At 43.7% G+C, this 15,153-nt stretch overlaps 2 protein-coding genes across 5 annotated transcripts in view; one reads left to right on the forward strand and one right to left on the reverse strand.

Moving 5' to 3' along the window:
• Window positions 1-8,965, forward strand: part of CARS2 (cysteinyl-tRNA synthetase 2, mitochondrial) — a 68,538-nt gene extending 59,573 nt beyond the window's left edge. The window contains exons 13-15 of the mRNA XM_066579802.1: window positions 2,977-3,072; window positions 6,241-6,462; window positions 8,853-8,965. Of these exons, the coding sequence (XP_066435899.1) occupies window positions 2,977-3,072; window positions 6,241-6,462; window positions 8,853-8,912 (378 nt within the window). The 3' untranslated portion in view covers window positions 8,913-8,965. The remainder of the gene's footprint in view (window positions 1-2,976; window positions 3,073-6,240; window positions 6,463-8,852) is intronic.
• Window positions 8,966-13,408: 4,443 nt separating this feature from the next.
• Window positions 13,409-15,153, reverse strand: part of NAXD (NAD(P)HX dehydratase) — a 34,092-nt gene continuing 32,347 nt past the window's right edge. For all 4 annotated transcript variants that reach the window (XM_066579833.1, XM_066579826.1, XM_066579812.1 and 1 more), the window contains one exon: window positions 13,409-14,528. In XM_066579833.1, the coding sequence (XP_066435930.1) occupies window positions 14,378-14,528 (151 nt within the window). In that variant the 3' untranslated portion in view covers window positions 13,409-14,377. The remainder of the gene's footprint in view (window positions 14,529-15,153) is intronic.

Below are 15,153 nucleotides of genomic sequence, written 5' to 3' on the forward strand. Positions count from 1 at the left end.
TTCACACCTATACCTGCCTAAAATATCTTATAGCAATGTATCAGAAGAGGAGATCCCTCATTACAAGGCACTGCAGAAACTACAGAATGGGAAAGGGTTAATCTGATCAAAAGGGAGATCAATTAGCAAATATCTCTCTAAATGCATCTGATCGAAGAAAAAATATATCTGAAGTAGAGATGAGCGAACGTACTCGGTAAGGGCGATTTCGCAATCGAGCACCGCGATTTTCGAGTACTTCACTACTCGGGTGAAAAGTACTCGGGTGCGCTGTGGGTGAGCGGGGGGTTGCAGCGGGGAGTGGGGGGGAGAGGGAGAGAGAGGGCTCCCCCCCCCCTGTTCCCCGCTGCTACCCCCCACTCCCCTCTGCAACCCCCCGCCCCACAGCGCACCCGAGTAGTGAAGTACTCGAAAATCGCGGTGCTCGATTGCGAAATCGCCCTTACCGAGTATGTTCGCTCATCTCTAATCTGAAGCTGTCAGATCACTGAGGAAGGTGTGTGGAGAATAGGCTCTTCAAGTTCAGTTGTCTTACCCTTGTTTCCCTTTTGGGTGGATGCGGGGAGATTGAATGGGGTTAACCAACCCCCACCCCTAAAAAAAAAAAAAAGTCACTTTAAATTTGGAAAAACAGTCACTAAAATGTCACTTTTTGTAGATTTTGAAATTGTCTCATATAAATCTGTTCGGTACAGAACTCTGTCGCCTTGAGTGCACTTTTTAACCCCTTAGTGACATAACTAATTTTAGCCTTAAGAACCAGTAAATCGTTTCCCATTTTGTGTTTCAGCAGTCACCAAAGTAGCTGTATGACACCTTGTATTTTGGTTGAAAAATTCTAGCTTTTATAGACACCATTTGTTTTTTGTTTTTTTGCTGGGGGTAGGGGGAGAGGGGCAATGAAAAAAATCACAAACCATTTCACCATTGTTTTTTGTGATTTATTTATGACCTTCACCATCTGGTATAATTATTATGATAACTCTATTGTACGGGTCATTACAATTTCGACAACCCCAAGTTTATAAACCATGTTATATTGGACTACTTTTGCACAATATAAACAAGACCTTTCTGTGTCCCTACATCCCAAGACCAGAGCATTTCCATTAATGGAGTATGAGTGCTTGTTTTTGTGGGATGACATTAATTGGTATTATTTTAAGATATTTACACATTTTGTTTTATTTTTTTCTTATTAATGTTTTGGGAAAGAAAGACCCAGCTATATGGCCATTTTCTTTCTTTTTTAATTGAATTTACCATGGTAGATAGATGTATTATTTAATAGTATGGGTTGTAATGGATGTGAGGATACTAGAGATGAGCGAACGTACTCGGTAAGGGCGATTTCGCAATCGAGCACCGCGATTTTCGAGTACTTCACTACTCGGGTGAAAAGTACTCGGGTGCGCTGGGGGTTGCAGCGGGGAGTGGGGGGGGAGAGGGAGAGAGAGAGGGCTCCCCCCTGTTCCCCAGTGCTACCCCCCACTCCCCTTTGCAACCCCCCCCCCCCCCCCGCCCCACAGCGCACCCGAGTACTTTTCACCCGAGTAGTGAAGTACTCGAAAATCGCGGTGCTCGATTGCGAAATCGCCCTTAACGAGTACGTTCGCTCATCTCTAGAGGATACCAATTCCTAGGTGCAGTTTTTCTTGTTTTTATTTTTTCAATATTTAAAGACTTGTGAAGGAGGGAAAAAACATTTTCATATTTTCTGTAAAACTTTTAGTTGCCACAATCAGCAATGACTGGCATCTGCAGGGTTAAACAGTGTAGAGGAGAGGTTAGATGAGCAAGTCTTCATCTTTTCACTCCTTTTCTGGGAAAAAAAAGAAAAGAAACATATGTGGTGATGAGAAAGCAAATATGCTGTCTGATTTGATGGGGGTGATAATGTGAGGAAAAGTCTGTTAGCCCTCCTCCGGGACTGGAGAAGAGCCAGTAGAATCACAGACCTCCTGTGCTGCAGGATTGTCCCCCATCCCTCTCTGCTTTACACACTGACTGAAAAGTAACACCTGTAAATTCAATATTTCTGACCGCTCTTCAAGCAACTGCAGCTTCAGCTCTGTAAGCCAAGAGGCTTTGCTTTAAAGTGGTACCAAATGCATGTCAGTAATGCTGCTAGGACTGAATTACAGCCGCTTGAAGTAGAATGAGCTGTCCATTGTTGAGAAAACTGCCCCATTCCGTGCTTAGTGAAGTCTTGAGCTCCACCTGCTGGAAATGTCATGCATTCCACGGTCACTGTACTTGCTCCACACTGAGTGGACAGGCACATGCACTTTGACCCTTTCTTGGACTGTTGTCATGCGCATGTGCTGTCGTAAGAGCAGTGCAAAACCGGAGACGCAGAGGGCGGGGCTGGAGACGTCACTAAGCCCTTAATATTGAGGTTTTTTATAACTGTGTAGGGAGGGAGCCGGACAGCAGGCAGAGGTGGAGCGTCCATTAGACGGTCCACTGCTAATTTGCATATAGCACGCAGCACACATAAAGAGCTATATCTGGAGAGTGGAGACACAATGAAACAAACTAAGGGTAACGATACATTCTTCATAACACCAGAGGTTTAACAATATAGTTTGTAGCCCAAAAATGATGTAAGAGGCTTCCTTCAATAGTTGTCTGCTAGCAGCCTTATTACAATAATCTTGATGTTCTGACACTTGATTCATTTTGCCCATGAAGGCAAATGTCCAAGTGTTTGAGTTTTATAAGCACTGCTTATGTTCTCGCGGTGTCAAACAAATGAATGTTTTTTGAGAAATTGGGGGAGGGGGGGGGGGGGGTGTTGGCAGTTGTCTATGGATACAGCACATCGCTATTCTATGGCCACATCTGACAGAGCCCTCCATTCAGATGTTGGATCAAGGTATCTAATTAGATCTCTATATTTACACACCTCTAAAATAGTGTAAAATACCATGTAGCATCAATGTCCCTTTACTAAATACATGTTATCTGTTGCAGCATGTCCCGGAGGCTCGTAGCCCTCTGGTTTATGGAGCCATTGTGTCTTATGTGGAACAGTTTTTGGATCTTCTTGGCATTTGTCAGCAGAAGCAGGTAATTCCCTTGGTGTTACATAGTCTTCTCTAAGAAGTGAGAGTGTTTTTGCATAATATGCTGTTTGCTCGAGTTTAGTGAAGAGTGTTCTGGGAGATCAGTCAAGAACACTGCTGCTCCATTCACTTTAGTGGGATCATCGGAGATTGTCTGTCTGACTTTGAAACTAACAGAACTCGGACCCATTGAAGTCAGTGGGGCAGATTTACCATTCAAAGTGTAATTGGTTTCTGGAGCAAATTGCACTAGAAAACGGTCTTAAATGCTTTGTGCGATATTTGCTATGAATGCTATTTATTCTAGTTTTATGTTTTTGTATTTATATGCAAAATCCATTGTGGTCTACCATTGTTTATTTGCTCTTTTGCCAAACGGACATGATGCAATGTAGCAGCAACACCCAAACAGATTGGTTTTGCCCACACAGTATTTGTCCCTCACTTTTATTTCTTCAACTTTTGCTAATTTGTCACCTATCATTTCAGATCATCCAACTAATTACAACCCCTTGGGCAGAGGGACATGTTTTGTTTTTTCCTCCCACTTTTTATTTTTCATTCGCTGTATGAGGGCTTGTTTTTTGTAGGATGAATTGCATTTTTCAATGGTAACCTTTATTGTACCATATAATGTACTGAAAAAGTATTTTAAAAAAGTGGGGTGAAATGGAAAAAACATACAATCGTGCCATTTTTGAGGAAGTCTTGCTTTTACCGTATACACAGTGCAGGAAATGTAAATTTTGTTCTGTGTTCGTACAATTATAGTGATACCAAATTTATATATTCATTTTAATGCACTACTTTTTTTCTTTTCTGTTGGTTTGTGTTAGGGCTTGGTTTTTGTGGCCTTTTTCTTCCTTTTTTTGGACACATGGTGACCAAAAAAGCTAATTTCTGGCATTGTGTATATATATTTTTCTCTGCCAGTGTACACCATGCAGGATAAACAATGGCTATTTTTATGGATCAGACCCTTACAGATGCTGTGAAACCCATTATGCTTTGGTATCTTTTACATTAACAGTGAAAAAAGGGAGGCTTTGACTTTTTTGGAATAATTTAAAAAACCATCTATTTAATGTGTTTATTTACTCCCCTAAGGGACTGAACATGCAGTTGTTTAATCGCTTGTACAATATACTGCAGTATTTCACTATTGCAGTATATTATATTTTTACAGCTATCCTATTAAGCCACAGACTGATCTTAAAGGGGTTCTGACATGAAAAAAAAATAATTTGTACTCATCTTGCCTGGCCTGGCCCGATCGCCAGGCATGTCCCCTCCAGCCGGCATCTTCTTCCGTGCCTTTAAAGCAGAGCAGGAGCGGTCAAAAAGACCGCTTCCTGCTCTGGTCCGTCCGTCAGGCACTTCCGAGGTCAACGGACGGACCGCCACAGCAAGCACGTCACAAGCAGTGCTTGCTGTGGGCGGCCCGTCCGTCCTGGCTGAACTCCGGAGTGCTGAGCATGCGCAGTGGAGACGCGGCCCGTCCTGACTCCTGTCAGAGGGCACCTCTCCACTGCGCATGCGCGCGATCCCGGAGCGGCGCGGCTGCTGGAAGAAGACGACTGCCTGCCGGGAGGCATACTAGCACTTTCTGCTTAGGTTAAGCAGCGCTGCTGATTAGAGCCACCTGATTGGCTCTTCGGCACCACGTGACTGCACAGCGTGCACTAATCAGGTGGCTCTAGTCAGGCTGCTTAACCTAAGCAGAAAGTGCTAATATGCTGCCGGGAGATGACCCCCCCGATGTCAACAACAACAGGAGAACAGGTAAGTATAAGATTTTTATGCTTTAGCAGCCATTAACCCATGGGTTCCCTGGGTCCATTAGGCAGACCAGGGAACAATGGCTGCTAAAGCATAAAATTATTCATGTCAGAACCCCTTTAATAGGGGGAAAATCCATGGCAAGCCTGAGAGCCTTCACAAGGCCCTAAGCTGCCATGGAAACTGAACAGTGCCCAGTTGTGGGAGACAGAAATAGCCCTCTTCCTCTATCAAGCCATTTGTGTTGTGGTCCGCACTGACCGCAGTATCTAAATCGTTATCTCTGGTCCCAGCCACTGGAACCAGGTTTTAGCTGTCTTTTGCAGCTAGCAGCTCCCTTTATGGAGGGGGCTTGGCTACTGAGCCTGCTCCATACAAACCCCATGCAGATCTGACTTGCATATATGATGCCAAGGGGCCGTTTTGCAATATACAGAGCTGTCTGCTTCCTAAAGCAAAATGGCTATAAATGGGACAATCTCTTAAAAGATAATAAAGATAACAACATGAGTAAACACAAAATGCAGCTGCTAAATGATCATTCCATTTACTGACTATAGTTATTCAAAACTTTATAATGCCCCCCCCCTCTTAATAACCGTTTGTAAACGTTTGATTACAGTTGCTACACACATGGCTGCCACAATTATTTTCCATTACTGTTACATTTCTGTAAGTTGCTCTTTCTTGGCTGTTTCAAAGCAGAATTTTTTTTATTTTTTTTTTTAAACGGCCAAATTGCAGGCTAGTCACAGATGCATGCGACTTGCATTGGTGTTTATGGTGGAAAAGTCACTTGTGACTGAAATCTAGCCTCTCTTGATTTTCTGAGACTGTCATGTCACAGGTAGCAACATGACTCCATTGACAATCATTAGATGCAGCTTTACATGTGATACTAGTCTTCACGTCGTTGTGTAGCCATCGCATTAAGGTCTTGCCACAGTATTTGTATGGACTTCAAGTCAGGACTTTGCCGCTGTCCTTTTGAGCCATGCACAGATGGAGTTGCTTGCCTACTTTGGAACATTGTCCTGCTGCATAACCTATTGTGTCCACCTGAATAACTGTCATGAGGTGGTCACACATGCTCAGTCTTGCTTCTCTGGTCCACTGGACATGCAGAGGGATTCCTGCTCTGCTAAGTTGGTTACATCAGAGGCTTGTCAAAGGAGATGCTGAGCAAGGACTGAGAGGAGACAGTGTTAAGGCTCTTGTTAGCATTGCTTCTGGCGAGCAGGGAAGACATTGTGGCAGGTTCACCCACTACAGATCCCTCCGTCTACCAGAGGGGAGCACAGAGACGTAAACTGAGCATGTAGCTTGTAGAGGTGTTTAAGGTTTATGCTAGAGCCCCTTTAAGTTTTTTTTTATCTTGCTCTTTTATAAATAGGTTTCAGTAGAAGGAAAAGACTCTGCTCTACTATTAAATGTAGTCGATGAGATGGTAGACTTCAGAAGTAAGGTTCGGAATTATGCTCTAGCAACGGAGGAGAAGGTAGAAGACGGGCAGCAGAAGGAGAGGCGGAGACAGATGGTTAAAGACAGGGAGCCTCTGATGAAGGCCTGCGATGGAGTGCGCCTGAACTTAGCTGGCTTTGGAATTAACATTAAGGTAAGTGGACTCCTACAAACAGTTGGTTAAGGTCTCTTATGCTACCTCATTTAGCAAATTTTATGCCGCGTTATTTGCAACAATATAAAGGGAATAGTTACTGTGGACCAACCCCATAGACAAAGGTAATGAGTGGATGCTATAAAGGATGTGGAGTTCTGTACTAGTTACCTTTATACTTGCAGCTGTGCAAATCTGTTCTCTGCATAGAATGGACTACCACGTACATGCATATAATGGAGCGGAGTAATCCTCTTATGCTTCAGCATGTAGCGAATAGCCAGTGTACAGGTACACATCAGTGGAACATACTGTATTCTAAAATAAAAATGTCAAACTCTGTATCCTCCATTGTGCTGGACTACTTCAGTTAACAGGGGTGGGTTGGATGCAACAATCTCACACTTTACGTTACTTGCGCACGGATGATTAAAAAGTTGCACCTGCGATTCTTGAACACATCTCATTGACATCCCAGCTTTGTGCTGTCTGAGGTGCTGACACTGCACATATACAGTGGGGAAAAAAAGTATTTAGTCAGATACCAATTGTACAAGTTCACCCACTTAAAAAGATGAGAGGCCTGTAATTGACATCATAGGTAGACCTCAACTATGGGAGACAACATGAGAAAACAAATCCAGAAAATCATATTGTCTGATTTTTAACAAATTTATTTGCAAATTATGGTGGAAAATAAGTATTTGGTCACCTACAAAAGTTCATCTCAATACTTTGTTATATAGCCTTTATTGGCAATGAGAGGTCAAACGTTTTCTGTAAGTCCTCACAAGGTTGGCCCATTCTTCCATGCAGATCTCAAGAGCTGTAATGTTTTGGGGCTGTCGCTGGGCAACACGGACTTTCAATTCCCTCCAAAGGTTTTCTATAGGGTTGAGATGTGGAGACTGGCTAGGCCACTCCAGGACCTTGAAATGCTTCTTACGAAGCCACTCCTTCGTTGCTCTGGCGGTGTGCTTGGGATCATTGTCATGCTGAAAGACCAGTCTACGTTTTATCTTCAATGCCCTTGCTGATGGAAGGAGGTTTGCACTCAAAATCCCACGATACATGGCCCCATTCATTCTTTCATGTATACGGATCAGTCGTCCTGGTCCCTTTGCAGAGAAACAGCCCCAAAGCATGATGTTGCCACCCCCATGCTTCACAGTAGGTATGGTGCTCTTTGGATGCAACTCAGCATTCTTTCTCCTCCAAACACGACGATTTGTGTTTCTGCCAAACAGTTCTACTTTGGTTTCATCTGACCATATGACATTCTCCCAATACTCTTCTGGATCATCCAAATACTCTCTAGCAAACTTCAGTCGGCCCCGGACATGTACTGGCTTAAGCAGGGGGACACGTCTAGCACTGCAGGATCTGAGTCTCTGGCGGCGTAGTGTGTTACTGATGGTAGCCTTTGGTACGTTAGTCCCAGCTCTCTGCAGGTCATTCACTAGGTTCCCCCGTGTGGTTCTGGGATTTTTGCTCACCGTTCTTGTGATCATTTTGACCCCACGGGGTGAGATCTTGCATGGAGTCCCAGATCGAGGGAGATTGTCAGTGGTCTTGTATCTCTTCCATTCTCTAATTATTGCTCCCACAGTTGATTTCTTCACACCAAGCTGCTTGCCTATTGCAGATTCAGTCTTCCCAATCTTGTGCAGAGCTACAATTTTGTTTCTGGTGTCCTTTGACCGCTCTTTGGTCTTCACCATAGTGGAGTTTGGACTGTGACTGCTTGAGGTTGTGGACAGGTGTCTTTTATACTGATAACAAGTTTAAACAGGTGCCACTACTACAGGTAATGAGTCGAGGACAGAGGAGCTTCTTAAAGAAGTTGTTACAGGTCTGTGAGACCCAGAAATCCTGCTTGTTTGTAGGTGACCAAATACTTATTTTCCACCATAATTTGCAAATAAATTTGTTAAAAATCAGACAATGTGATTTTTCTGGATGTATTTTCTCATGTTGTCTCTCATAGTTGAGGTCTACCTATAATGTCAATTACAGGCCTCTCTCATCTTTTTAAGTGGGAGAACTTGTACAATTGGTATCTGACTGAATACTTTTTTTCCCCACTGTACTTGTACTATTATTGTCCAAAAATCAGATAAGAACAGGACATGCTGGGATTTTTATATATATTTTTTTTTAAACTTGAACTACAGAAAACCTTATGTGATTTTCGGACTGAAAAATAATCTGTGCGCAAGTAGTTTATATTAGCTGTCAGTCCAATACTCGTTCAGCTGACCGCTATTCCTTCCGACGACCACCTTTTATGTTTAAGAGCTAATAAAGCAGTGATAACTTTCTGATTCCAAACATACATTTCAAGCCAGACAAAAGGAGTCGTATCAACTGTTGGGATTCATGTTTTTCAGGACAGAGGGACGGTTTCTACGTGGGAATTGCAAAACTGCAAGGAAAACCAGGAGCAGTGAGAATTACTACATGCTGCCATTTATTCCACATATTAAAGTTATTTATTTTTTTAGGCTTGGTTTTCTTTAGTTTTTTTTTTTACTTCTAAGTGCTGCAAATTTGTGGTTTCATTTTCTGTAAGGCCAGACTTACACAAGCAAGTGTGACATTTGTCTGAGAAACTCAATATTGTGCTGCTTTTAAAACCATTTTCACTTTAAAAATGTGAATTGCAAGTAAAGGGGAAGGATGCACTATAGCCCGGTCCAAAGCATGTGAGAAGGCATCTGTGCTTACTGCCTGAACCTGTCCACCCTGAGAAAAGAATAGCTGCCACTTGTTCTTGCTGGAGGTGAACAGGTCTATTTGTGGTGGGTGATCTGAACACATTGGGATGCAATTCCCATTCTCCAATGTCCACTTCTTTTCCGCTGAGGTAATCCACAGTCATGTTCTTGGCTCCTCCTATGTGAAAGGCTGACAGACTGGGTTGCTTGCTCTGCCCAGCATAGGATCTTCCCCGCCAACTGCTGGAGAAGAGGATTTCTGGTGCCGAGTTAAACTGCAGTCCTATTGTCCAAGAGGATTTTAACATGTCTCCCAACTAACTGTGTGATGGCTGCGTAGAGACTTCCACATGGCATTTTATTCTTCAAAGTTGGAGGTATCGGATACCTCATGAGGATCCCAGGTACCCTGTATGTGCCCCCACCAGCCTATAGCACTGGCATCGGTTGTAACCACTATTGCAGGGTCACAGTTTCATTCAGAGGCTTGAGAGAGATTGTCTACTGCCATCCACCACCGTAGGGAGTACTCGAGCCTTGGTGAAATGAGGATTATCTCATTTAGAGAAGCCTGTGTTCTGTTCCACTTTTGGAGAAGAGCTTGCAACTCTCTGCTTTGGAACTGAGCCCAAGGCACTGTATTAATGCAGGATGTTATAAGGCTTAGGACACGCATAGCTTCCCTAATAAGATACTCCCAATTTTTCTTATACAAGTTTGTACACACACCTAAAATATGCTGCCTTCTTGAGGAGGGTAGGAAAGAGCAGTGAAGGTGGGAATCTAGGATGACCTCTAAAAAAAACATTTCCCTACGTTCAGGATCTAGGCTGGACTTGTGAGACTTGATGAGCTAGCCTAAACCCTGGATTAGGCTGGGTTTGATGAGCCTAATACAGGAGCTGACAGCTCTCCACGGTGGGTCTGTCCGCTCATCTGACAGGCTCACAGCGGAGAATCGCAGCAAATCCCAGCATGCTGTGATTTAAATCCCATGAATGGAGAATTGCTGAGATTCTCCGCTTGGGGACAGTGGAGCTGCGCTTTCCAAAGTAAGTCTATGAAAAGCCTTCACTGTGTTTCCCTAGGCCAGGTTATCGCCCGTGGACAGGAGACCGTAAAGAACGTGATCTCTAACTGGAAATCTAAGATTGTGGGGGATTCTGCCAGAAAAAAGTCCTCCATGTAAGAGATTTATCCCAAATCTACACAGATATGCTATCATTTCTACTACTACCTTAGAAGAAATTCATGGGGCGGAGGAGATCCCAAAAGGCAGAGACAAACTGGAAATGGTGAACTAACCCATCCATTTCTAACACAAACCTCATATTTTTGGGAATTGGGATGGATGAAAACGTGGTAATAGGCATCTTTTAGGTCAGTAGTGACCATGCCACTATCTACACTAATCGGTGAGGGCGGCTTTTTGAATTTCCTGTATACAATAAAGTCGTTCAGGCTTTTCAAGTTTATTAGTTTACTGTGAACCATCTGGTTTTGGTACTAGAAATAATGGGGAATAAAACCTCTTTAGGTGGTCTTTTTTCCAGAATGGAAATGATGGGCTCCAGCGCTAACTGGTTCTGGACCCCTGTATGTAAAGCTTGTTCGAGGGAGGGTGACTGCAGAAGGAGTTACCAGAAATCTCCTTGGAGGCCATGAGCTAAACTCAATCCTATAACCCTCAGCTATTAGGTGTAATACCTATTAGCTGTAGTGTTTCACCATTCGCTATGAAACGAGGATAATCTCCCACCTACTTGTTGGGGGGGGCAGCAGGACAGGGACTGACTAATGAAACCTTACCCCTTCCTTCTTTGGGATAGGACCATCTTCCAGTTTTCCCTTTCGCCACATTTCCGGTGGAAGAAAGACGAGGTATAAAACTGTTTCTTGGGGGGTTCCATCTACTGGTAACCCCTGACTTTTATCCACCATCTTGAAGAGGCGATCCATATCTGGCCCAAAAATGTGACGACCACAAAAAGAAAGGCCCTTACTCAAACAGCTCTCCTAGTGGTAGTAGACAAGGCTGCCCAACAAGCTCTGAAGCAGACCGTTTCCATTGAGGCATCTGCTAAGATGGGTCCCCAACTCCTGTCCTCAGGGACCAGCAACAGGTCATGTTTTCAGGATATCCTATAGTAAGACGACCTGTGGCACTGACAATTACATCACGTGTGGAATATTGAGAAAACCAGTGGCCATCTGTAGCAGGGGGAGGCCGTTAGGAATCTCCTCTCTTGTGCCTTCTTGTCAACTAGCATGGAAAGCTGGTCAAACCATATAGACATTGACCTAGCTACAGAAGTGGCAGTAATATTAGACTTGATGGTAAGGGCAGATGCGGTCCAGGCCTTACCCATAACAGCGTCTACCTTGCTGTCGATGGGGGTCACTTAGTTGGGACACAGTCAAAGGGTAACCCAAATGTTTTCATGATCTTCGAAATAGCTACATCCACTTTGGGAACCTCTTCGATGGTAGCCATGCCCTCTTCAGAGAACAGGAGATGCTCTTTAAAGTCATTTCCACGTACTCCCAATTATTTGGGGTCAGGCATCTCATTTACTGGGAATAGAGATTTGCACTGTGGCATGAGACCCCTAAACATTTTGTCCTGTATAGAACGAGGCTTTTGCATTTCCTCTTTTACTTGCAGAGTTTTAGGCACTGCTTTCAGGAGCTGGTCCATGTCAGTGGAGAAAAAGGAGTACTTTTTCTCCTCCTGAACTTCATTGCTCAGTTCCCCTGTAGAGAGGTCATCTGCCATGTCAGAGTCTGATGCCACAAGAACTGTTCTTCTTGCAGATGCGGAGGGGCCTGGTTGGAGGTCAGAGAAAGATGATAGATACTGGTGCCGCATAGTGCGAGAGGCGGTACAGTCGTAATGGATGCTTTCTCCTCATGCAAAATTGACGTACAAGATGCACAAAGTAATTTAGTGTATGAGTCATCCAATCTCTTTAGGCACATTGGGCATTTTTTGCTCTTTTTCTTGGCCTCTCTAGACTTCTGTACATCTCTGTCATACAAGACATGGAATACAGCCATTAAGTGTTCGTGTCATGGTGTAAGTGTGTTTGTCGGTCCACTGGACCACTCAGTTTGTGGAGTCTCAGATTCCTCTCTGGTGGACATCCCAGCGGTAGATCCCGGAGTCCTTAACTGTACCAGAAAATCAGGTGACCGTCATTGCAGACCACCAGCAGAGATCTCTCCTTGCAGCTGCTGGGTTTCACTTTAGAATTGTGTTTTCCCTGCTAGGCCATGCCCCCTTATAAGCTCTGGCGGTAACTCTGCCCCTTTTGTGGAGCATCTGACGTCCGACCCGGAAGTTAATGGCCCCGCTGATGAGACTCCATGATCCAGCAGCCGCCACAGAGATATTCCTTCCTTGGGTTCTGGCCCGCACAGCCACTGGTTGGAACCCAGGTGAGGCACTACCCACCGGTGGAACCAGGCTGTAGTGGAAGGACCGCTACGATAAGCAGTGTCGGCAGAGAGGCCCTTCCTTGGGACCATGTCTGCGCTAGCCCCGATGAGGCCAAGGAGAGCAAGTCACCCCTGCAGAGGTCAGACAGTGTACAAGAGTTCTCCGCTGCTGTCCTGTAGGAACAGGAAGACACTGATGTTTGGTGGAAATTCTTTTATGTTCTGCTGCTTTCTGTCCCCAAAGGGCATGAGCGTACAACCTCCATCATATGCTGTAATGACTATGAGGGGAAACACACATTAAGGAACTTATGATTGAGAATATGCTGGAAAAAAAAACCCTAAAAACATTTGACCAAAGGTGCAATAGAGCTTTTACCCTTCATCAGGAGACTAACAAATTCTTTGCTTACGCGTCACAAGGAATTCATAGCCAAAAAGTCCCCCATCCCAAAAATTCTTGAACAAAGTCACCTCCAAATGATATATTCACATGTGGTGGTTACAGCACAGCTGACACTTTTTTCAGTGACCACTTCCAGCTCTGAAATATGCCAAGAATACGTCGGCAATAAGTGATCAGAAGTGGATCAGAAGGGTTCTGCCACATGAAACTGCTGTGAGTCAGCAATAGCTCAGAGCTGGAAAGCCCCGTTAAAGCAAGGTTTGTTTGCTTTATTTTCCCCCAATTTTATTTCAATGCTTTAACTTTTTTGGGAGGAGAGCATCTACTCCTGTTTGCTCTAAAAGACGGCGCATTTACGTGGTACACCAAACCCAATCAGTTCTCATTAAATGAAAAATAATCCAAAACGACAGTATTTATTTTACTTTGATTTGAAACAATTGCTACCTGGAACTGTAGGTCTTGTTTAGAAGTACAAATCACCAAATTAAGACAATAGAGCTTTTGCCTGAATAAATTCTACTTTCCTGTGAAGATTTCCTAAAATTGCATACAAACTATGATGTACATTAAGAACAATGCAATAGAAGCTCTGATAATATTTCAAAGAACTTGTTACAAAGTGGAAAGAAATGAAACCTAATTGCAGGCACTTATCACCAAGGGCAAGCAGAAGTCACTGACCGTGATCATCCACACTGAACGCCGCTCACTGCTATTAAACTCATTATTACAGTTCAGAGCATCCATACTTAACTGATCTAGATGTGAAGAAACTGTATCCCAAACTATAGAAAATGAGGAAATTTGCCAAGCCCAGCGTTGAAAGCGCCAGGCTTAGTTCAGTTTCCCTGGATGCACGAAGCACTGAATATACTTCATGTATTCAGCTCATCCCTGGCAGCTCGGTGCACCTTGACAGAAATGTACGCCAGGTCCAACATGGTCTAAATTTCTGGTTTAATTGATGCCAGAAAAAAAAAAAAAAAAACAGCACAAAAAGGAGAAAAATCTAATTTTTGTGCAAATACACATTTGCGCAAAAAGTTGCTACTTTTTAACGCCAGAATCTGGCATAAAAGATTTGATAAAATGTGACGCATAATGTTCAGTCGTTATAGGATGAAAATCCAGTCTCCTTTATGGTGATCATGCACTTCGTCTTCTGCAATTCAGTGCTTTTTTTTGGTAAGGGGTTAAAACAAAGCTGGGAGTCTGTAATAGGATTTTCTCTAACCCCCATCCACACAGGGAAATAGTGTTCCATACTGCTAGTGCACAGGAACAAGTGCCTTTTGTGCAGTCTAGTGTTAGTCCTATGAATAAAGCAGTCAATAGTTCACAATACACTGTATCAGGTTTCAAAGAGCTTGTTAAATGATGTTCCAACTTCTGCAATCATGTCAGTGGTGGTCATTGACCGGCCATACTTCTGAAATGCTTGATGATTGCACTGCCTTGTCAGAGAACAGGCTCCAAATGCTGCCACCACAAAAGGATTTTGACTGCAAAAGAGGACAAAAAGCGTTAAAAAAAAGTTCATCTTATGAGTATAGAAATAGATAACAAGTGAAAAAGGATAGAACCATGAGCACACCTGTGAAAGGTATGAGGAAGATACCAAATGTTATGTTTATTTATGGAGTTAAGGCCATTTAGACTGGACGAATGGCGGGAAACCGATGCCCGACATTCGTCCCCACACATTTGTTGTCGTGCGCATGTATGGGAGCTAGTACTGCTGGCTCGCTCACAGAGTGACCGGCAGGGAGACTGCAGGAGATTTCTCTCCTCACTCTCCCCCGCCCCTCCCCATTGGCTTAACATAGCGGCCGTTCAGTACTGAACAATGAGCTGATTGCTAATCAACGGATGATGAGCAGACCACTGATCGCTCAGTGTAAATAGCAGCTGTTCAGTACTGAACGGCCACTATGTTATATCAATGGAGAGGGATGGGGGAGCACAATCTCCTCCAGCGACCCTGCTGTGAGCCAGTGATACTAGCTCCGATGCAGCAGCACGAGAGTATTTGCGGGGGCCATGTTTAAAGAAAATTTATTTATTTATTTAAAAAATCTAATCCCTTTTTCTTGTAACTTTGTTAATAGTTTCAGACTTTAATGTAGA

The sequence above is a fragment of the Eleutherodactylus coqui genome, chromosome 1 (assembly GCF_035609145.1).
Source record: "Eleutherodactylus coqui strain aEleCoq1 chromosome 1, aEleCoq1.hap1, whole genome shotgun sequence".
NCBI classification, from domain to species: Eukaryota; Metazoa; Chordata; class Amphibia; order Anura; family Eleutherodactylidae; genus Eleutherodactylus; species Eleutherodactylus coqui.